The sequence below is a fragment of the Hypanus sabinus genome, chromosome 18 (assembly GCF_030144855.1).
Source record: "Hypanus sabinus isolate sHypSab1 chromosome 18, sHypSab1.hap1, whole genome shotgun sequence".
In the NCBI taxonomy this organism is placed as follows: domain Eukaryota; kingdom Metazoa; phylum Chordata; class Chondrichthyes; order Myliobatiformes; family Dasyatidae; genus Hypanus; species Hypanus sabinus.
The window spans coordinates 39,114,457-39,138,249 of record NC_082723.1 but is presented as its reverse complement, the minus strand read 5'-3'; the positions used below and the strand labels follow the sequence as shown (position 1 = coordinate 39,138,249).

Below are 23,793 nucleotides of genomic sequence, written 5' to 3'. Positions count from 1 at the left end.
AAGAGAGTATAAAAATTAGGACTAAAGATGTGACCTTAAGCACAGGGTTGTCAACAGGAAGTCTGAGTGTTTGCAACATTTTCATTGTTCAACAGCTGATCTAGGAAAGAGGGATTAGAAACAACAAGGTCAAAGGTCTAAATTTGTTCTATGAAAATTTATCTACAAGTTCGGAGTAACATTGCGCCAGAAATAAAGTAAGCTAGTTCAAGAAAGTAGAGTTTAACAAATGTTGAAAAGTTTTGGCTAAGTCTGAAAACTGCCTCTCGTTTGATCCAATTTAGAGCTGAACCTTACTTCAGGGAAAGTTGGATACTTAAAAGAAAAGTTCGATGGTCGTACAGGGAGTTGAAGTTAAGGTTAGCGGTGTGTATGTGTGGTGTGGACTCGGAAGAGGTAGTGCCCAGTTGAGACTTGGTCTACCGAGCACCCTCCGACTGCCCATTCCCAAGGAGGATCGGAAGGAGTGGGACGAAAGACGAAGATCTCTTCACAGCTTTATGCAAATACGGAGCAAATCTCCGCCCACCAGGGGGAGAGACAGAGAAGCTTTTTTCTCTACCTCAGTTCAGCCTCTAACGCTTTGGGGAGATGAGCTGAGGACCGAGAGCCAAGACCAGATTCCCATCTACAGGTTATTGAGAAAGAGAAGTTCAGAGCGTGAGGTCTGTGAGCGGATCTATAAACCAGTGACGGGACCCTGTGATTTCAACCCACTTCACCTCGTCAATCAATTCTACTCTTGCCCGGATTACTTCTATTTAAACAAAAAGGGATATTTCAATTGCTTGCAACTTTTTTTCCCTTCAACTCCCTCCTCCCCAGCCGGGGACCTCTGTGGATTTATGGTCTGTTTGAAGATATAACCGAGAGGATAACACAAAGAACTGAAGGAAAAGGAACCTCTCTCGAATCTCGACTGGAGGAATGTTGGTGCTGACCCTATGTCTAATATCATTGCCCACCCTGGTGCAAGGTGGGTGTGCGGATCAAAACTATTTCCCATAAAACCGGAGGTCAAGGTATTGGGAGGCAGGGAGGCAGGGAGGCAGAGTTGCTTTAAGTTACTGGTTTCGATTAAAGGCGAGTTAAGTTCGGGCAAGTTTCGAGCTTCTTCCGCTTGTTGCGTCCCAGGAGCTGCCTTTGCCCGGACACATTGTAATGCGAATAGCTTTCGCCGCGGAACCGGGGAATCTCAGCCTGACCCTCTTTCACTCCCCAAGGAACACAGTTCCCACGATTTAGTTTTCTTTTGTCTTTCACTTGATATAACATCGGCACCTCATTGTGTTTGTGTGAGAAAGGGGGGGGGGGATGCTCCTGGTCCCTGACCGAGCCTGTCGGGGTGCAGGATGGAGCTAGGTTCACAGCGATGGGGAAGAGGTGTGGGGAGATGTAGAAGTTGGAGGGGGAGAGAGAGAGCGAGAGAGAGAGAGAGAGTGTGAGTGGCGGGGCAGATGGAAGTCAAACATTTTAGGCCTTCCCCACTTGAAATTGTTTCTGTTAAGTATGGACTCATGTTCTGATTCGGGGAGGGGACCTGCATAATTATGGAAGTTTAGTTCTTTAATCTCTTTCAGCAACAACCCCAACTCCACCCATTCAAGGAGACGTCTCTTCCTCTATTTGGGGGGGGGGGGGGCGACCAACCGCAAACTCTTCACAAGGTCGCATTAGTGAAAGAAACCACTTCCAGCCTGGATCCCGGGAGAAATTCCGCCTCCACCCCGATTTCCAAACTCCCATTTCTGGATCTAATTTCTGTACCTCACAGACTGAGCAAACTCACCCGCATAGCTCCGACCCAGAGACCATGGGTGGAGTGCACACCCCACCCCACCCCACCCCACCCATACCCGCCCCACTGATGTTGCTATTTCAAGGTAACCTCAACTAGTACCTCTAGTGTGAGCCCACCCTCGGTCCCCACTCCCCAGCCTTCATGTTCGCTTTGATCGTAACCTGATTTCCCCCCTCCCCACCCCACCCCGATATTCAGATTAGTCGTAATCCCAGCCCCTCTTCCAGCAGACAAACCGCACACCTTCACAAGGTGCTCATCAGTAATCGCTGTCCTTAAATTCTCACTCTTGTTTCCTTAACTCTGGAACCTCCTTCGGTGTTACACCCTCTGCGCCTTGCTCATTTTGGTCTTGAAAGCCTTCAATGAGCCTGAGTTTCACGCCTTTCATGCACGCGCCGTGGCCCTAAACTCGGGAATTCCCCAGACCTCCCTCCTTTAGATTCCCCGTACCAAATAACAGAAAAAGCTGAGCAGCTCAGGCAGCATCCGTGGAAGAGAAACAAAGTTTCAGGCCCAGAGTTCTTCATCACAACTGGATTTAAAGTTAAAAAGTTAAAAATTATAAAAATGTTTATCGATTGATCAGTTGAGTTTTCCCAGCATTCTTCTGTTTTGATTTCATATTTTCAGCATGTGTAGTGTTTAGTTTGATGTCTAAGGATTTGGTTATTCGCCTCAATAGGGCTGTGTTTAATACTTTAATTTATTAAAGGTTATGTGTAAACGCCGGTTGTATAACGGGATGCGCAGGGTGGTGGTGAGAGATCGGCATCGCATTCCCCCTCCCCCAAAGAATTTACGTTAGCCTAGTTTCTTCTCTGTGTCCTCCGCTGTTACTGAAACCAGGTTTGAGTGACTTGCCCCGCACACTTTACTCTGGTATCTTCTTACAGTGCCGCTGGCCACCAATTTTTCTCTGACCAATCCCCTTCCTGTGCGACTAGCTGTTTTATTATTACTGCTCCCACACGGTCTGAGTGTGTCACGACATCCTCTCCCACCACCGACTGATGTTCGGTTTGCTTTGCACGCTAGAGTGTGTGTGTTTTTTTGGTAACTTCCAGCGGTCACGTGGGGAAGTTGCGCCAAACTTGTATTCGATGTTCAGCGCCGTTTAGCGCTCACGAACAGGAGGTGGGTGACTTACCCGCCACTGCCAGCCCACATTGGCAGTTCCTGGCATCACACCAGCAATTTAAAGTGACATCGAAACGATCTGGTGGGAAGTTTCCCTTGCGTTTGACCGGAGCGCGTTCGTCAGATCACTGTTCTGCGATTTTTCAACCGGTGTAAACAGAGAGCTCTCTTCGCCCACTCTTTCCTCTCAGTTGACTAGGCTGCGAGAGCTCCTTAGTTCAAATTGTCATCTCCCCTGTTAAACCTCCTGTTTTATGGTTTCCCGTAAAAGTCGAACCGTCTTTCGCAGAACCCTTCAGCGCCGGCATTGGTTGCGTGAAGGGCTCAGTTTCCATCAAGGGGTACGACTTGACTTCAGTGCCCTTGGGTCAGAGACGAAGTAAGGAGTCACTGTCTGATCGACTTACGGTGACGGGGCTGGGATGTTTATCACCTATCACCTAATGTTGATCATCTCTTTGTGAGTCTCATTGTCTTTGCCCATGTGTGTCCCGTCTGCCTCTGCGTTTTAGTATTTGCTTGTTCTCTGTATCTTTCACTCTGCTCTCTCTCTCTCTCTCTCTCGCCTATGTCTGTCTGTCTGACTATCTGCACCTGTTTGTGTAGTGTAAACCTATCTCTCTCCCTATCTGTATTTCTATCTGCCTGCCTCTAACTATTGTCAGTCTTCACATCCACCTTTTGCGTCCCAGTAGCGGGACAGAGTGAGTAACAGGCTTGGCAAAAGTAAGGCTCCGCAGTGGAGAAGGAAGGTGAGCTGTGGAGGACCGGCATGGGAAAGTGGGAGGAGGAGGAGAGAGTTGGGGAGGTGGATTGTGAGCGACTGGGGTCTGGAATGGAAGATGGCAATTAAGTGGAGATGAGGAAATCAAACGTAGTTCAGTGCAACAAGGCTTCCACTAGTCCGTGAGCTTTCGAAAGTGATACTTGCTGACAAGTGCCAAGTTGCTGGTATTTATCACGTGACTTATCACTCTATCATTTCCCTGGAAGTGTATCGTTGGTAATTATTATAAAATAGACCAGGCCCCCGGGAAAATTAAAGACTAGTTTAGCAGTGTGCCTTGCAACTGATTGTTATGAGAGGTCTGGCCACTATGATGATCGAAACATGAGACTTGTGCTGCAAGTGGGATAAGAGGAACGATACAAGATTGATGGGAAGATGGTTCACTGATCACCTGTTCTGGGGACTGGGCATTCCAGGCCCATTCCTCGCATGCCCAAGGCTACTGCCCTGAGCCTTTTGGTCTGTTAACCTCAGACTTGGAACACGCTGAGGGAAGTTAAAGAAATTGAATCAATCTTGGTAAAAGGGACGATGAAAGTCATTGTCCTGTAAACTCAACTGGTTTCTAAGACCCTATAGAGAAAGAATACCTGTCATCATATCAGAATCAGGTTTAATATAACCAGCATACCTTGTGAAATGTGATAATATAGAAAAAAACTGAATTACAGTAAAGTTATATCTGTATGTTAAAAAGTTAAATTAAATAAGTAATGCAAAAACAGAAATAAAAAAAGTAGTGAGGTAGTGTTCATGGGTTCAATGTGCAATCAGAAATCAGATGGCAGACAGGAAGAAGCTGTTTCTGAATCACTGAGTGTGTGCCTTCAGGCTTCTGTACCTCCTACCTGATGGTAACAGTGAGAAGAGGGCATCTCCTCACTGGTGGTGGTCCTTAATGATGGACGGGCCTTTTTGAGGCACTGCTCCTTGAAGATGTAGTAGATACTATGGATGCTAATGCCCATGATGGAGCTGACCAAGTTTACAACTCTACAGATAGGCCTATATCTGACTCCAGTCCCCAAATGTCACCCTCCAGCTTCCAATGAATTCAACTGGAACTGAGGAGGGATCTCTTGCGTTACGTTGGAGATTCCCCCTCCCCGCCGCCAAGATAAACAAGAAGGCTGAGGGGTAACCAGCGTGATGGTGAGAGTGTGGGAGAAGGGAGCAGAGTGGAGGTTTCGATCCTGATCTCAGGTGCTTTGAGAGTTCTGCGCACTTTGCTAGTGGCCATTTGTGCTTGGCTTTACTACTGTGTTTAATGAATGCTGGATGGTTTGTGTGGGCTAGGTGGGCCAAAAGGTGTTGACCACCCACTCAATTACTTACTGCAAACTTAGTACTTAGTCAGGAAGATGACTCAACACCATCACCCTGGGCATAGTATTAAATTGATTGAATTGAAGCAACTTTTTACCCAGGCTTGAAGTTCCAAGTTATGAAGAATTTGAGTTGTCAGAATCATCTGTACAAGTGATAGATTCAGCACAGATACAGGTCATTCAGCCCATGCAAACCATCAAACACTTATTTTACACTAATCCTATTTTAATCCATTTTATTTTCTCGGAACTCCTGTCAAATCCATCCTGTTTTCTATTCCCCGGGGGCAATTTACAGTGGTCCATTAGCAACTCGTTCAATTTTGGGAAGTGGGTAACAGAAACAAATGGTCACGAGGAAAATGTGCAAACTTTACACAACACCCGAGTTCGGGATTGAACCCCCCACCGTGCTGTCGTCTTCCACACGTTATTCGCCCAAAATGCGTTAGTCTAACTGCAGTCCGTGCTTCCTAAATGGTGACATCTTTTACCCTGTCAGGTCCCTTAATAATAACCCGCAAGTCACCTCCCAGCTTTCTCGTTTATCCTGGGAGGGGGGGAATTCCCTCAGTAATGGGAGCAAGTGAGATTCCACAGGATGCGACAGTGTGGGCGAGTGTTGTGGACATTCTCCTGGGATTGACAGCTCTGGATCTTGCCCTGTCTCTATCTCAAGTGACCAGCGCCTGTGCCGTTGACACACGCCGGCGTGGTCTCAGTTCCGGGCTGTGATTGGTAATACTGAGTGCAACCAGCCAGGGGAGGAACTGTGCCAAGACCTCGGAGAACAGAAGGCCGCTGAGCAGCGGCGGAGAGTGAGTGCCAATGAGTGACCCTGATTGCTCCCTCCTCTCTCACTCGCTCTCTCTCTCTCCGCGCCTTTGTTCCCAACACAGAGCCCTACTCCACAGCTGTTGCCTGTTCCCACGCATGGGCCACAGACTGTTACTGAACTCCCAGCTCTTCAAGGCTATAACTGAGTGCTTCATACACATCCCGCTCAGCACAGGCGCCTGCGACAGAAGAACGCACAGTCTGCTGAGAGTCTCCAGCATATTCAGCAAGCGCCAGGGACACCCCTCTCACAGCGGAATGGACAAGCAGCTTACCTAGACTCACACACTGAAGTTTCCAATAATAGCTGAAATAGTTCTGCTGAAAGGTATCAGCCAAAAACTTTTTATTCCCCTCCACAGATGATGCCTGACCTGCTGAGTTTCTTCAGCATTTTGTGTGTGTTACTCAAGGTTTACAACATCCGCAGAATCTCGTGTGTCCAATAATAATGATTTCACCAAGTTTTCCCACCCCCACCACCACACACCTTCCACTCCTTTACCCTAGATCAGACTAGGAGACCACAGGCACAGTGTTTGTGGGACCCGTCCCCCAGTGAGGGTCAGTGTGTGTGGGACCCGTCCCCCAGTGAAGGTCAGTGTGTGTGGGACCCGTCCCACAGTGAGGGTCAGTGTGTGTGGGACTCGTCCCCCAGTGAGGGTAAGTGTGTGTGGGACCCGTCCCCACTGAGGGTCAGTGTGTGTGGGACCCGTCCCCCAGTGAAGGTCAGTGTGTGTGAGTCCCATCCCCCAGTGAGGGTCAGTGTGTGTGTGGGTGGGACCCGTCCCCACTGAGGGTCAGTGTGTGTGTGGGTGGGACATGTCCCCACTGAGGGTCAGTGTGTGTGTGTGTGTGGGACCCATCCCCCAGTGAGGGTCAGTGTATTCTTGAGATATTGATTTACATGTGGCACATTCTTCAATTAAATTGAAATTTCATATTTTCCCGGATCTTAGACCAATAAAATAAATCATTTTGATGTACCACCACAATAATGATTTACTGTCTGGGTAGCCCCATTGTCTCTATCTGCTTCTGCCCCACTGAACTTGTGTCCTCATACCTCAACTCCTTTCAATCCCCTTTTATTTAATCCCTTCCTGCCTACATCTGCGACACTTCTCAGGTCCTCGATCGCCTCAATAACTTTAAATTCCCTAGTCCTATTTGCCTAATTTTTACCATGGATGTCCAGTCCTTATACATTTATACTCTGCCAACAGGAAGCCCTTAAAGCTCTCTGCTTCTTTATCAATAAAAGAACCAACCATTTTCCTTCCACCACCACTTTCCTCTGTCTGAATTTTTCCTTTGACATCTTGCATTTTCTCCAGATTCGAGGGTAGCCATGAGCACCCACACGAGCTCCAGCTTTACCTGCCTTTCCCAACCTGTCTCCTGTAAAAATACTATTGCCTGTTCTCAGCTCCTTCATCTCTGCAGCATGTGCTTCCAGAATGAAGCTCTCCTTTCCAGGATATCAGAGGTGGGGTTCCTCTTGTCCTTACCAGGCTTCCCATGAACCCCCTTATCATTCTCTGCAACTTCTGCCATCTCCAAAGGGATCCTGCCACTAAACACATTTTCAACTGCCCTCCACTCCACGCTTTCAATAGGGGTTGATTGCTCCCTCTGTGAATCCCTTGTCCATTCCTCTCTCCCCATTTAATCTCCCTCCTGGCACTTCTCCCTGCAAGTGGCCAAAATGCTACACCTGTCCATTCATCTCTTTCCTCACGGTTCATATTCAGGGCTCCAGACAGTTCATCCGAGTGGGGCAACAGTTTACCTGTGAATCTCCTGGAGTCATCTATAGTGTGTGGTGCTGCCAATGTGGTCTCCCCTGCATTGGTGAGACACCCTCAGGGTGGAGAAGCAACACCTTATTTTCCATCTGGGTAATGGCTTCTTACCTCTTCTCACCTGACTATTGCCCCCCTCCCCCGTGCCCTTCCTCCCATGGTCCACTTCCCTCTCCTTTGACATTCCTTCCTTTCCAGCCTTTTATCTTTCCCACCCACTCAGATTCACCTATCACCTTCTGGCTATCCTCCCTCCCTTCCCCACCCCCCACCTTTTTATTTTTTCAGTCTCGGCCTGAAACATCAACTGTTTGTTCATTTCCCCAGACCCGACCTGCTGAGTTCCTCCCACATTTATGCGTGTTGCTTTGAATTTACAGCATCTGCAGATTTCCTTGTGTTATTGATTTTGTTGTTGAATAAATCATTATAATAATGATTTGTAATGATTAGGAGAGGCTTTAGTTTTGTTTCAATGCTTCAGACAGGTTTTTGAACAATGGTGTCCTTTGCTTACTAAGTAGGTGGCAACTAATCAGATGGACAAGCTATCAGGGAGAAATGTTGGTTAGGCTGGGAAGCTATTAAAAACAACTAATTTGCTGTCTTCCTCTCTCCCTCAGGTTTGAATTGCTTTATCCAGTCAGAATACTGTGCTAACGGTGGCAGATGTAGCCGGAATCCTAATGGTACTGAAGTTTGCCTGTGAGTATCGTCACTCTTTTACTTTCATGATTTGGTGTTGATTTATTCTTACCTGATAGGTTCTGATTTCTCATCATTTCTCCTCTCTCGTGCTCACTGACCTTCCCTTTTCTTTGCAGCCCTTTCTGACCCTCATCTGCTTGCCTCTGCTCTCCATCCTTTTATCCCTCCTCATCCCTATTCCATTTCTTCAGGAGGAACGTGAGGAGAAGTCACCTTCACTTGTCTTGCTTCCATATACAGACTGACACTGAGCTGTTTTCTTTGCTGTTGCCAGTTAGTGACAAATTGGGGTAACCAGTCCTGCCGAAGGGTTTCGGCCGAGACGTTGACTGTACTTTATTCCATAGATGCTGCCTGTCCTGCTGAGTTCCTCCAGTATTTTGTGTGTGTTGCTGGGGTAAGGAACTTCCTTCTTAGTCTGGATTAGTTGACTTCTTATTTTGAAATTGACGCCAGGTTCTAAGCACTCCAACCATGGGAAACATCATCCCTGGATCGACTATATCAAGCCCTGAAAGAATTTGGTATTTCAATAAGGTTATTTCTCATTCATCCAAATTCCAGAGGACCAATGCTCAATTTACTTAATCTGTCTTGTGGGGAGAGTTGAGCCAATTCAGGTTGATAGGTTGTAATGCTGGGCATGCTGTTCTGGGTGGATGGTATGTGGTGTGGAATAGTTGTATTGTTGAGAGGCAAGTTGCAATTTTAAGTAGGTGTCATATTGCAATGGTGGGTGCAGTGTTGACTTAGTTTTGGTGTTGTTTATGTGCATTGCTTGGTATGTGGGGATCCAAGTTGGGTGGGGTTCTGGTGTTTGCTGGGTGAGAGAAACTTGCTTTCCCTTCCAATGAATTGCTTTTCCAGAAAATAATTAGGATTCCTCAGATGAATTTCTAACTGTGTGATCCATGAGATGGAATGGGGGCAAAGGAGGATCTTTCTAAAAAATAGAAAAGAATATGTTTCTCTAGCAACTTTTCTGCCTTCAGGATTCCCAAAATCTTTTAGGTCTTTGGGAATAAGTTTGAAGTATTGTTTATGTTTTGTTTAAAGGAATCATACTGGCCAGTTTTCATAGTTATGTTTACTGATGCTAATTGAGAGATAAATATTAGACCACAGGTGACAACTGCTCTTCGGATTGAACCAGGCGGGATCATTTGCAATCACCTGCAAGAGCTGATGGGGTCTCAGTTTAACATCTCATTTTCAAGATATCACCCCGATTGTGTAGAATTGACATCAGTAACATCATCATTGGTTAGATTAACATTTGGGTTATGGGTGCTGCTAGTGAGGCCTACTCTGAGAGTCCTGAGAAGACGGTAATGGACTATCTCCTCAAGGTAATGGACAACCAACCTCCTCAAACTGTTTCTGGAGTGCCCCAAATCTGATGCAGTGAGAGGGCACTCCAAAAGACAGTTCAAGTTAGTCTCTTTGATATGAGACTAAAGTTACATTCTGGGCTAGATGTTCTTATGACAGTCCAAAAGCTTCTGTTTCATTTTTACCTATTCAAAACTGTCCTTGCTGAGATTTTGAACTCCTTGCATAGCTTACATTTTTCTTGTGTCTCTAATGCTATTTGCCTGTGATGTTGCTGTGTTTTTTTTTCATTGCACCAGTGCATACATATACCTGTGACTGTAGCACTTGACCTTGATTATTCTCTGAGGTGTTAGCCTGGTAAAAGACGTACCATCCCACATGTTAAGGAAAATCCCAAAGAGTATCTTGGGCTGCATTGCCTGCATTAGGAGTGTCCAAGTTAAGAGGAGGTGGGGGAACAGGTATGATCTGATGGAATTCTTTCACATTTGAAATATTTTTGATAGAAAGGTCACAGCTGCTTCATCTTGTGGTGAGAGTGCGAGAATAGTAGTCATAAATAGAAGACAGTCGTAAATGCATCCTATATAAAAAACAAAATAAATATCTTTACCCAGAGAGCAGGGAGAACTGAGATAAAAGGAGAAAGGAATATATTGTTAGGTTAAGGTTAATAGGACTGGCATATGACATGTGCAGAGTATAACCACCAACTAAGACCATTTAGGCTTTATGACCTGTTATAAAGTAATATAACATTGTGGGTGGAATGACAGCTGTGGATGTTCCCTTGAAACAGAAGGGAAGAGCTCAGGGGAGGGGAGGAGTGGGGGCAATGACAAGAGTAATGACAGTGGAACGCTGGGCCTCAAAGTTGAATCCATAAGACAATGAAAGAAAACAACACTTGTGGATCTACAAACATTTTAATTCTGTCCCCACCAGGGGCAGGTTGTGCCATCTGTTGACTGTGTGGATTGTGCATTGTGCTGCTCCAAGTTCCATGTCCAGCCTCCACACACACCCTCCTCCCCTCCCTCCCTCATACACCAAACTCAGGGCCCATAAGCAATTACCAGACAAAGGGCCCAAGCGCTTCTTTCAATGACTGAAAGCCAAGCCACGCCACTCTGCAGCAATTGCCCCGACGCTTCAATCTCTAAATCTGTTTTCTTTCCTTTCTTTCACTAGCTGACAGCTGGAGTTCGGTCAGACTTTGAGGCCTATTGTTAGGCCTCAGATTAATACTGTGTGACTAATCACCGCGTCTGAGGCCTACAGAGCACGTCTCACTTGCTTTAACTGTTCTTCCCTGGGTTACAATACAAGCGCAGATGGACACACATTCTAATTAGATCCCTCCATTTTCTCTCTCTACCTCCCCTCTCCCCCAGAAAAAAAGTAGAAGGGTGGGGATACTATTAGTGATAGAAAGAAAAGCTTCCTTAACAGAGGAGGAGAAAAGCAAAATGTTTCATAAGATTCCAGTTTTAGACATACCGAGATTTGGTTTAACAGCGAGCAGGATTATACAGTGAAGCACCTTGGCAAAAGGCCCCTTGCTTCAATCTGTCTAACTGGGACCCATAATGTACTCATTGTGCATAACTTAGGCTTTGGCCCAACCCCATGCAAACTCTGTTCCTAATTAGAAATTGTGATGAAATAGCTATGGAGAAAGATAGAGTGTTAGTAAAAATTGTGATAGTAACATTGAACATTTTATCTGTCATTTTCTCCCTTCATCTATCTCTCTTTCATCTGTTCCCCTCATTCACTGTCTCATTTTAACTGTTTCTTTCATTCTGTTTCTGTCTTTATTTCTTTTCTACTCACTCCTGTTACATCATTATGTATTATCACTATTTTTTTTCTATACAGTCTCTCTCTCTCTCTCTCTCTCTTTCTCTTTCTCTTTCTCTCTCTCTCTCTCTCTCTCTCTCTCTCTCTCTCTCTCTCTCTCTCTCTCTCTCTCTCTTTCTCCTCCTTTTTCTCTGTTTATCCCCACTACTGGGGAAAAAAAATTTGGAAATTGAATCGCACATAACCTGGCTTGAAGAAAGATGGAAATTAGCTTAAGCAGTAATGTGTTTTCTAGACTTAGGTGGGGGCTGTTCGTGTCTTGTTTCCCTGTTTTCCCTGTTACCCCTCCCCCTTCTCTCCCTCCTTCCCCATTTTTATATAAACTCTCACTCACTAACATACTTTTTTCTTGTCATCTCTGTCATTCCCAGATATACATTCGCATTCTTTCTGTCACCCCCCACTCTGAAACACATTCCATATTACTCTGTCTCTCTTATCTCATGCACATTCTCTCTCTGTCTCTCACACACCCACTCACACTCAATCACAATGTTGCCCACCCATGCACAGCAACTAGTATAATACCAGTCCACAAGTCCACAGGATGAAGGGTGGGGGACAAACAGTCCACGACTAATTGACATTCCTGCAACACCTTTCATCAACTTGGCTGCCCTGTGCCACTTCACAGCCAATGACTGACTTTACCCAAAACTTTCTTACTGCTGGCATTAGGGCAGCAATGAAGGTTCACTATCTCTGGTGGTGTTCAGGGCTTCCTTCAGCAAGTCAGTTGCTTCCTCTTGGTTTTCAGCACTATCAGTCATGCAGGTCCTGGGTGAGATTCGGGAATACCATCACACTCAGATGTAGAAGGATTCTTCATTGCTTATTTCATAACAACTTTGATTTATCAGTCAGGGTTGTTAGCCCTGAGCTGAACCCCAAAACCTGGGGGACCAGTGGATGTTTCTTAGTCTGGCCTCTACCCTTTGACCTGTTTGGCACGGGTAACCCTACCAAGAGCCAAAGCATAAAGCCCTGACTCCAGCCAGTGTAGCTTTCTGGGTCATTGAGGCACGCAAGCCTCCAAACCCTACAACAAAGTTGAGGTCCTCTTGGAGGCCTACTAAAACCTGATGGTTTATCCATGTTGATCAGTATTCTTTTGAGGCCAGTGCTTCCTCTGAATTAATTTGAGACTGTGGAGAAACCAGGGTTTTTGGTCTTGCCTAATGGAGGTCCAAGTGCAAGATACCAAATATATATAGAACACAGAACAGTACAGCTCAGTATAGCCCCTTTGACCCACGATTTGTGCTGATCTATGTAAACCTCCATGATCAATCTAACCCTTCTCTCCTACACAATTCATAACCCTCCTTTATTGTTACATCCATGTGCCAAGTTTTTTAAAGGTCTCTATTGTATCAGCTTCTACAACCAGGCACCCACCACTCTCTGTGTAAGACATCTACCTCCGACATCCCCCCCCCCCAAAAAACTTTCCTCCACTAACGTTAACGGGCGTCATAGTTCTTGCACTTCACAGATCTCCAGGGAGCTGTTACACATAATCATTCATTTTCAGACCACCAAACAGGGGTGACCTAAATTTTCTGTTTCTACAGACTAGAGAGTGGGAGATGGTGGAAAAGATGAGTGCCCTCAGCTTCTCAAGTCCATTCTGTCATTGAATCCACCTTTCAAAGCCAATTATGATCACACCTCTCCTCACTGTGCAATTTAATTCTATATTCTTTAATGCCCTTATGGAACAAACAAAAACAATTTAAATTTGGATCAGCCGTAACCTCATGGAATGAAGCAACCGGCCTGAAGAACTGTCTGGTCTCCTTCTCCTGGCCCCAGTGATAACAAGAAGAACTCGGATTTTTATAGCAGGTTTAGCATGGTTAAAATCACAAAGTTCTACAAAGGACCACAAGTTGGGTAATTAGCTGGCTGCAGGATGGGTAACTAAATGAGGGGTTCAAGGAGAGAGATTTTTGCTTAAGGAACTAAAAGAGTTGGAGAGCTAGAAATGTAAAGGAAAGGATTTCCAGAATTAAGGTCACACCAGCTGGCTGAGTCATTAATCTCTGGGATTCTAAAGAAAGACTAAGGTTAAAAAACTGGAGCTGGTTACAGATGTGGGAAGAGCAGAGCCTTGGAGATATCTGAGAACCCTGAATGCAGGAAGTTTGCAATGACCAAAGTTACAGGTATATCCTGCTGTGCTTAGCACCATAGTTTCTAGAGAGGGAATTCTTGGACTAGGTTTTAATTTAAATGAGTGATATTAAGGAAAGAGCAAGTGAGAGGTAGAGAAAGGAATTTCTTTTGAAAGAGAAACAAAGAGAAAGAGAGGTGGACTGAAAGAGACACACATATATAATGAGAAAAGGAGAAAGAGAGAAGGACAGGTAAACTGAGATAGATGGAAAGTGTGTGTGAGGAAGAGAGATGGATTGGGAGAGAGTAGAGAAAAGGAAACAGAATAAGGAAGAAGAAGTAAGAGACAGACAGGAAGAGAGATGGACGGATTGCAGGAAAGAGATTAAAATTGTTTGACAAAGGGAAAGAGATGGATATAACCATATACCATATAACCATATAACAATCACAGCACGGAAACAGGCCATCTTGGCCCTCCTAGTCCGTGCCGAACCCTTAATCTCACCTAGTCCCACCTACCCGCACTCAGCCCATAACCCTCCACTCCTTTCCTGTCCATATACCTATCCAATTTTACCTTAAATGACACAACTGAACTGGCCTCTACTACTTCTACAGGAAGCTCATTCTACACAGCTATCACTCTTTGAGTAAAGAAATACCCCCTCGTGTTTCCCTTAAAACTTCTGCCCCCTAACTCTCAAATCATGTCCTCTAGTTTGAATCTCCCCTACTCTCAATGGAAACAGCCTGTTCACATCAACTCTATCTATCCCTCTCAAAATTTTAAATACCTCGATCAAATCCCCCCTCAACCTTCTACGCTCCAATGAATAGAGACCTAACTTGTTCAACCTTTCTCTGTAACTTAATTGCTGAAACCCAGGTAACATCCTAGTAAATCGTCTCTGCACTCTCTCTAATTTATTGATATCTTTCCTATAATTCGGTGACCAGAACTGCACACAATATTCCAAATTTGGCCTTACCAATGCCTTGTACAACTTTAGCATTACATCCCAACTTCTGTACTCAATGCTTTGATTTATAAAGGCCAGCATTCCAAAAGCCCTCTTCACCACCCTATCTACATGAGACTCCACTTTCAGGGAACTATGCACAGTTATTCCTAGATCTCTCTGTTCCTCTGCATTCCTCAATGCCCTACCATTTACTCTGTATGTTCTATTTGGATTATTCCTGCCAAAATGTAGAACCTCACACTTCTCAGCATTAAACTCCATCTGCCAACGTTCAGCCCATTCTTCTAACCGGCATAAACCTCCCTGCAAGCTTTGAAAATCCACCTCATTATCCACAGCACCTCCTGCCTTAGTATCATCGGCATACTTACTAATCCAATTTACCACCCCATCATCCAGATCATTTATGTATATTACAAACAACATTGGGCCCAAAACAGATCCCTGAGGCACCCCGCTAGTCACCGGCCTCCATCCCGATAAACAATTATCCACCACTACTCTCTGGCATCTCCCATCTAGCCACTGTTGAATCCATTTTATTACTCCAGCATTAATACCTAACGACTGAACCTTCTTAACTAACCTTCCATGTGGAACTTTGTCAAAGGCTTTGCTGAAGTCCATATAGACTACATCCACTGCCTTACCCTCGTCAACATTCCTCGTAACTTCTTCAAAAAATTCAATAAGGTTTGTCAAACATGACCTTCCACGCACAAATCCATGCTGGCTACTTCTAATCAGATCCCGTCTATCCAGATAATTATAAATACTATCTCTAAGAATACTTTCCATTAATTTACCCACCACTGATGTCAAACTGACAGGTCTATAATTGCTAGGCTTCCTTCTAGAACCCTTTTTAAACAATGGAACCACATGAGCAATACGCCAATCCTCCGGCACAATCCCCGTTTCTAATGACATCTTAAAGATCTCCGTCAGAGCTCCTGCTATTTCTACACAAACTTCCCTCAAGGTCCTGGGGAATATCCTGTCAGGACCCGGAGATTTATCCACTTTTAAATTTCTTAAAGGCGCCAGTACCTCCACCTCTTTAATTGTCATAGGTTCCATAGCTTCCTTACTTGTTTCCCACACCTTAGACAATTCAATATCCTTCTCCTTAGTGAATACCGAAGAGAAGAAATCATTCAAAATCTCTCCCATCTCCTTCGGTTCCACACATAGCTGACCACTCTGATTCTCTAAGGGGCCAACTTTATCCCTCACTATCCTCTTGCTTTTAATATAACTGTAGAAACCTTTCGGATTTACTTTCACCTTATTTGCCAAACCAACCTCGTATCTTCTTTTAGCTTTTCTAATCTCTTTCTTAAGATTCCTTTTACATTCTTTATATTCCTCGAGCAATTCCTTTACTCCATGCTGCCTATATCTATTGTAGACATCCCTCTTTTTCTGAACCAAATTTCTAATATCCCTTGAAAACCATGGTGCTCTCAAACCTTTAACCTTTCCTTTCACCCTAACAGGAACATAAAGAATCTGTACCCTCATAATTTCACCCTTAAATGACCTCCATTTCTCTATTACATCCTTCCCATAAAACAACTTGACCCAATCCACTCTCTCTAAATCCCTTCGCATCCCCTCAAAGTTAGCCTTTCTCCAATCAAAAATCTCAACTCTAGGTCCAGTCCTGTCCTTCTCCATAATTATATTGAAGCTAATGCTATTGTGATCACTGGACCCGAAGTGCTCCCCAACACGTACATCTGTCAGCTGACCTATTGCATTCCCTAACAGGAGATCCAACACTGCCCCATCTCTAGTTGGTACTTCTATGTATTGTTGCAAAAAACTATCCTGCACACATTTCACAAACTCTAAACCATCCAGCCCTTTTACAGAATGAGCTTCCCAGTCTACGTGTGGAAAATTAAAATCTCCCACAATCACCACCTTGTGTTTACTACAAATATCTGCTATCTCCTTACACATTTGCTCTTCCAACTCACGCGCCCCATTAAGTGGCCTATAATACACTCCTATCAGTGTTACTACACCTTTCCCATTCCTCAATTCCACCCAAATGGCCTCCCTAGAGGAGCTCTCTAACCTATCCTTCCAAAGCACCGCCATAAGATTTTCTCGGACAAGCAATGCAACACCTCCTCCTCTGGCCCCTCCTACTCTATCACACCTGAAGCAACTAAATCCAGGAATATTTAGTTGCCAATCCCTGCAACCATGTTTCACTAATAGCTACAACATCATAATTCCAGGTATCAATCCACGCTTTAAGCTCATCCACCTTTCTTACAATGCTCCTAGCATTAAAATAGATACATTTAAGATACTCTCCATCTCCTCCTCTCTTTCCATCCCTAACAATGCATTCACATTTATTATCCTTTTTTTTCTTTTCCCCTACATCTTCGGGCTGAGCTCATCCCTTCTCCATCACCTGCCTTTCCTCCCTCACACACTGTCTATTTACTTGCTCCACTGGTGAACTAACCTCCTCTCCCATAGTCTCCTCAAATAGTCTCCCGTCCCCCCATCTTACTAGTTTAAAGTCCGCCCTGTAGCCCTAGCAAACCTCCCCACTAGGATATTGGTCCCCCCACGATTCAAATGTAACCCGTCCTTCTTGAACAGGTCACTCCTGCCCCAGAAGAGGTCCCAATGATCCAGAAACTTGAATCCCTGCCCCCTGCTCCAATCCCACAGCCACGCATACATCCTCCACCTAATTCTATTCCTACTCTCACTGTCGCGTGGCACAGGCAGTAATCCCGAGATTACTACCTTTGCGGTCCTTCTTCTTAACTGCCTTCCTAACTCCCTATACTCTTGTTTCAGGACCTCTTCCCCTTTCCTTCCTATGTCATTGGTACCTACATGTACCATGACCTCTGGCTCTTCACCCTCCCACTTCAGGATATCTTGGACGCGATCAGAAACGTCCCGAACCCTGGCACCCAGGGAGGCAAATTACCATTCGGGACTCCCGATCACCTCCACAGAAACGCCTGTCTGAGCCCCTGACTATTGAGTCCCCTATTACTATGGACCTCTTTCTTCTAACCCTACCCTTCTGAGCTACAGGGCCGTCCTCTGTGCCGGAGGCTCGGCCACTGTCACTCCCACCAGGTGGGCTGTCCCCCGCAACAGTACTCAAACATGAGTACTTATTGTCAAGGGGTACAGCCACTGGGGTACTCTGTAGTACCTGCCTCTTCCCCTTCCTGACTGTAACCCACCTATCTGCCTCCCGTGGTCCCGGAGTGACCACCTGCCTGTAACTCCTCTCTATCACCTCCTCACTCTCCCTGACCAGGCGAAAGTCATCGAGCTGCAGCTCCAGTTCCCTAACTCGGTCCCTCAGGAGCTGCAGTTCGGCGCACCTGGCGCAGATGTGGACGTCCGGGAGGCTCAGAGACTCCAGGATCTCCCACATCCGACACCGAGAACAACAAGCTGCCCTCACACTCATACCTCCCAAATAACTGAAAATACAAGAACTAAAAGATAAGCCTACTGTGCCCTCTTCCACTTAAGCCCTCTGAGCCCAAGCCCTACACTCTGCTCCCGGCGCACTCCGCTGCCCGCAAACGAAGCTGCCCGCTTCTTAAGGCGGCGTTCTTTATATATCTTCCCTCCTTCCCGGGCCTCCTTCACGCGCCTGCGCAGTCCCGCCTCTCAGAACTCCGATCTGAGAAGCAATTGGACAATTTGAAAATAGAGTGGATAGAGTGGGGAAGAGAGAAAATGAGGGCACACAACACATATAGAGGAACTAGTGAGTTTTTTTGTGGCTTCTGTTCCTTTCTTTTACTGCTTTAGTTTAGCTGAGTGCAAATGACCACATCACAGGTTCAGCTTTACACCAGCTAATCACATGAACCTCTACAGACGCTGTGGGCTGGACCAGAGATCTGATTCGAGACACTCTGCATTAGGAAGGATGTCAAAGGCCTGTAGGTGACTCAGAGGAGTGGTGGAGGGTGGTTATCAGAATGTTGCCAGGACTGAAAGACTGTTCTGTCCCTCAGAGCAGGAGAAGGCTAAGGAGAAAAATTGTTTGGCCTTAGGTAGAGTGAAAGGGGAGTCCAACTACTCAAGGGTCTATAGTGAGAGGAGAGAGAGAGTCAACCCATTTAAAAGCTCTCTAAAGAACACCGTGAACCCACAGCTTTCAGTCTCAGGTCTGAGAGTGCTGCTACCTGTGAACCTTTTATGACCTTGGTGAAGCTGCAGGATACTAAATGGGGTAAATATGTGGCCCTAATAATGGTAAGACTGAGGCCAATTCTGGGGTTTGTCTACTCACACAGTGGTGTTCAGCACAGACTAGAGATTAGATGTTAGACCTTTCTCGTGCTTCACTGGGTGAGGAGTGAAGCCAGTGGCCAAGGTCTTGTTTACTTTTCATTTGAAAGTGAAAGTGATTCGGCGGACAGCCTTTGATGTTGTGTGAATTGTAGGTGAGGAGCCTTGCAATATTTAATCCTGAGACAGGAATCAATTATTCCTTTCTCCCTAATCTGTACAGAACATTAACCAGAAGTTAGTGGACTAGGAAAGTACAAGCAGTGAATGTGAACCTTGTTTTGCTTCCCTCGTCCGTTTCAAAGGCTGAGCTATAGGGATTTGAACCTCTGTTTGGCTGTGAGAATTCTTATGTCTCCATTGGACTCATTAAACCCCTGCAAAACACCCACCTCCTAATTGCAACCTATTCCTTTCTCTAACTTGAGTCTATATAGACCCGCCGTTCCCTACTTGGGGTCCATAGACCTCTCAGTTAGTTGTAGCTGTCCATGGCATTAAAATAGGGTTGGGAATCCCTGATCTAGATCTACCTTTAGGGCATCTATGCCACCGCCTTAACTGTTCAATGTGGTTATGAGTTCCACTGTCTCGGTGGGGGGGGAGGGGGAACTTCTCCAAAGAGCATGGGTTTAGTCAGAACTCCCCCATAAGGAGATATGCTTTCTCTGTCAACCAGGCCTTTTCCAGTGAAAAGAATTCCAACTTGTTTAATCCGTCACCTCTCTCTTTAGGAGGCGCAGACAACTGGTCCTGACAACTGCATGCCCCAGTTGTGTGACTGTAGAAGCTAAATTGTGCTCTGAAAGTCCAAATAGTTTTCTTCATTCTTTGGAATTAGTCTGCAGTGAAATTCATTATAGTCTGGGAGCAAAACAATTGTGAGCCCTCTTTGACCTTTGATGTTTTAAAATTAAGGTGCAAAACTATTTATTTGGAAGCTGAGGAAGTGAACAAAATGTCCTCAAGGAAGGAGGTGACGGTAAGAGAGCTGAGTTGTACTGCAGAGGGTAGCGAGCCTGACAGCGTCTTGTCAAAATATGGGTTATTTGAAATAATTTTGCTTGATGCAAATTTGACCATGCCAGTGCAGGAAATCTTCTACATATTGGTCCTAAAGTGTTGAGTGCCTATTCTTGAACTTTTGTACTTACCCTGGGACTGTCAGGTCAGTTACACAAGAAGCATTACTCAATACTTAACCAACTCCACACTTCCTCGGTAAGGAGAAACATGTCAAATGTGGCTGAATAGTTTGCTGCCAAGATAGAGTTGCAAAAATGGAAAGACCTGCATTTACATTGCATTTTTCGCAACTTCAGGAAGCTCCAAAATACTTTATGAACAATAACATGCTAGATCTTATAGACAGTATAGTCACACCCAATCGAACAGATTTGACAATATTGTCACAGCCCAAGATCCACAGCATCATATAAGCTTAGAAACCAGATTTGCTAGTAGTCATTTTTACATACTTGCCAGAGATTGAACAGACATGTATAACTTGGGCAACCTTTCTATGTGAGGCAAGGCAGACTCTGCAGCAATGCCAGCAGCTGCCACACCAATGTCATTTATCTCTGTATATTAAAGGATATGATTTGCCACTAAATTAGGATGCAATTGGACAATGGAAAGATCTTGACAAAGTGTCAAATATTTTTTAAAATCTTTTTTTTCCTATCCTTCACACCCTGTGCTTTTTTTGCTTTTGACCATATTGGTGAGTTTTGATGACGTAATGTTATGTCACAGTACTCCCTATTGTGCTTCCGCTCCCATTCCCTTTGACTTGGCATAGATGCCTTTGACCGCCCATAAGAACATCTTATTATTGTTTTAAGAACAGCTTTCCCCTCCTCCGTCATCAGATTTCTGAACCAACAATGAACCGATGACCACAACTTCACTATTTTTGCTATCTTTTTGCACTACTTATTTAATTTATTTAATATATATATTTCTTATTGAAATTTATACCATACCAGCATTTTTATATCTTGCGCTGTACTGCTGCTTCAAAACAACAAATTTCCTGACTTATGTCAAAGATAGTAAAATTGCTTCTGATTCTGTTGATCTGGCCTGATCTAGGGCGAATTGAAGGATTATTATTCTGGGATGGGTACCTGTGGGACAAAGGTGAACTTGCCACCTAAGGGTGATGACCTGACACTCTTGTGAATCTGCACTAAAGGCGGCTTTGTAGACAATGGTCTTACAATCTGCCGGCTCTCAGGCCGCACTGATGTTGTTTCAGGGCAGAGCCGGCAGACGTCCCGTGAACCACTCCTGTCCCGGTATCTTCCTGCCGATGGTGAAAAGGGGTGTGTGGGTAGTCGGAGAGTGCAGGTTGCTGTTCCAGCAGGAGAAAGATGAGTTTCCACATGCCGTACCTCTCTCTGCCCGTCTAGGAGAGCAGTTTACTGAAACACAGCATCTTCCTGTTTGTGCAGAATGGCCAACAGTTCACCTTCACTTATGTTTCACGATTCTGATTCTGCTGGGCCGGGAGCAGCTCCTGGGCTCCGTCTGCTTGTCCACTCAGGGCGGCTCTGCCATTGTCAGCTCTTAGCACAAGGAGGCTATCAATCTGCTCCCTGGGTCTCAAAAGGGCTGCAGGCCACGGCTGTGTGCTGGAGAACTGACCTCGGGGTGCAAAAAGTAGAAGCAGCAAGAAAGAGTTAGTTCCTCTTTGACGCTTGTCTCCTGAGCAAGTGGGTGATGTGTGAGAGGACCTCCGACCACAGAGTGTGCAGTACCTCTGAGGCTGAGGTCACAGACTGAGATGCAAAGAAAGTTACTTAATCAGAGAGAGCTAATTCTCTGGAATTCTCTAAGCTGGGGGGCTGTGGAGGTCAAACCTTTGGAAGTGTTGGGGGGCAGTTTTTGGATAGATACATTCGTGAAGGAATGGGGAATGAGGAGAGATGAGAGATTGAGGCCAGCAGAGATCGGTCGTGATCAGACTGAACAGTGGGGAAGGATGCTGCTGCTCTGTTTTCCTGCTCTTGTGATGCGGCAATTTTCCTGCCAAAGTTTGGGGATGGATATCTCCTTGATCCTTGTCATCTGCAGTAATCACAATGAAACATGTGGGGGGGGGGGGGCCTACCGAGTCTCTGCCCACAGGGTGGTTTCAGCTCTGGTGTCCCTGATGAGAGAATTGGTGAACACAGATCACTATTCCTCTCTCATGTGGGTGGCTTCTCTTCTGTTCTTCAGTTATGACTTCTCATTATCTAAAATATTAAGGCTTCATCTGTGCGTCTGCTCGCACACAGATAGGGTGTTCAGTGGTGTGCAACTCAGCTTGGCACAGATCACAGCAACTTGAGCCACCTCCTGCCAGGCTCTTCTTCTGCACCACACCCCCACCCACCCCGCTTCCCTAAGCACACAAGACAGCCTCCTGTCATAAATCTCGCCCCTCAGGACCTCAGTAAGTTTTGGAGCTCTCCCCCTTTGCCCCTGCAGACGTTCTCTTCCCCATCGTGGTCATACTGCCTGAAGGACGAATGCTGTGTGGCTACCGTGCGTGGAGTATTTTTAAAGGGTGAATTGTGTAGCTTGCCATGCAGAAAAGGCTCTGAAGGGTTTGTGCAGAGTGAAGGATCTCTTTAGTGGTTAGGCAGCAAACTGATGGCAGAGAACTTCAATTCACTCTGATACTTACATGAAGTTTGGCTAATTTCATTATTAGTGGCAAACGCATAAGTTGTCTTGTGCACCAGAACTGGGTGAAATTCAGTTCCAAAGTAGTAAAATCCAGAGGGGGTCCTGTATCTGATATATTTAAAAACTCCTCTATATTTGTAGATGTATAGAGCAAATTAACCCAGTGACATATAGTGTGTTATAATTAAGCATGAAGTGTGATCCTGTCCAAACACAGAAGTGTTTTACCCAGTAACATCACCTCATACCCAGACATTAGATAAACTGCCACTTCACTTCAAAGTCATTGTGGAACTGTTTTTCAACCGTTTTAGGGTGAAATAAAGGTAAAAGTGACAAGCGAGATGCCTGAGTTGGTTTCAGAAGTGGAGGCTGATCAGAGAGGGTGGGTGGGGGTTACAGTGCTCTGGCTTCGAGATGAGTGATGGAGATGTCACCATTGCTGATAAACATTTTGTTGTTGCTGTCGCAGATTGTTCCAGCAATTCCCACTGGAGACAAAAGAGCATATTTGCATTAGGTAGGAAATGAGGTGGCTAATTTAGCAAGGCAAAATCCCAAGAACAGTACTATGACCAGACAATCTACATTTACTGATAGTGCTTGTAGTTCTAAACATTTGCAGGATGTAGGAGGAAAATACTAAACTCTTTTCTGATCTTCAGTCTTGGTATTTTAAAACCACCAGAGGCTTCTGATAATGCTGCACTTACTCAGTACTGTCCCTTTTACTGTGTGACACTCCCTTGGTACTGTCCCTCTGACGGTGTGACACTCGCTCAGTACTGTCCCTCTGACGGTGTGACACTCCCTCAGTACCAACCCTCTGACGGTGTGACACTCCCTCGGTACTGTCCCTCTGACAGTGTGACTCCCTCAGTACTGTCCCTCTGACGGTGTGACACTCCCTCAGTACTGTCCCTCTGACAGTGTGACAATCCCTCAGTACTGTCTATGTGATAGTGTGACCCTCCCTCAGTACTGTCCCTCCGACGGTGCGACACTCCCTCAGTACTGTCCCTCTGACGGTGTGACACTCCCTCAGTACTGTCCCTCCGACGGTGTGACACTCCCTCAGTACTGTCCCTCTGACGGTGTG

General features: G+C 45.5%; 1 protein-coding gene across 1 annotated transcript in view; it reads left to right on the top strand.

Annotated features, from left to right (window-relative positions):
- Positions 1–412: 412 nt before the first annotated feature.
- The window catches only part of LOC132407534 (neurogenic locus notch homolog protein 1-like), a 100,316-nt gene continuing 76,935 nt past the window's right edge, over positions 413–23,793 (top strand). Inside the window, exons 1-2 of the mRNA XM_059994215.1 lie at positions 413–976; positions 8,325–8,406. Coding sequence (XP_059850198.1) covers positions 928–976; positions 8,325–8,406 — 131 coding nt within the window. The 5' untranslated portion in view covers positions 413–927. The remainder of the gene's footprint in view (positions 977–8,324; positions 8,407–23,793) is intronic.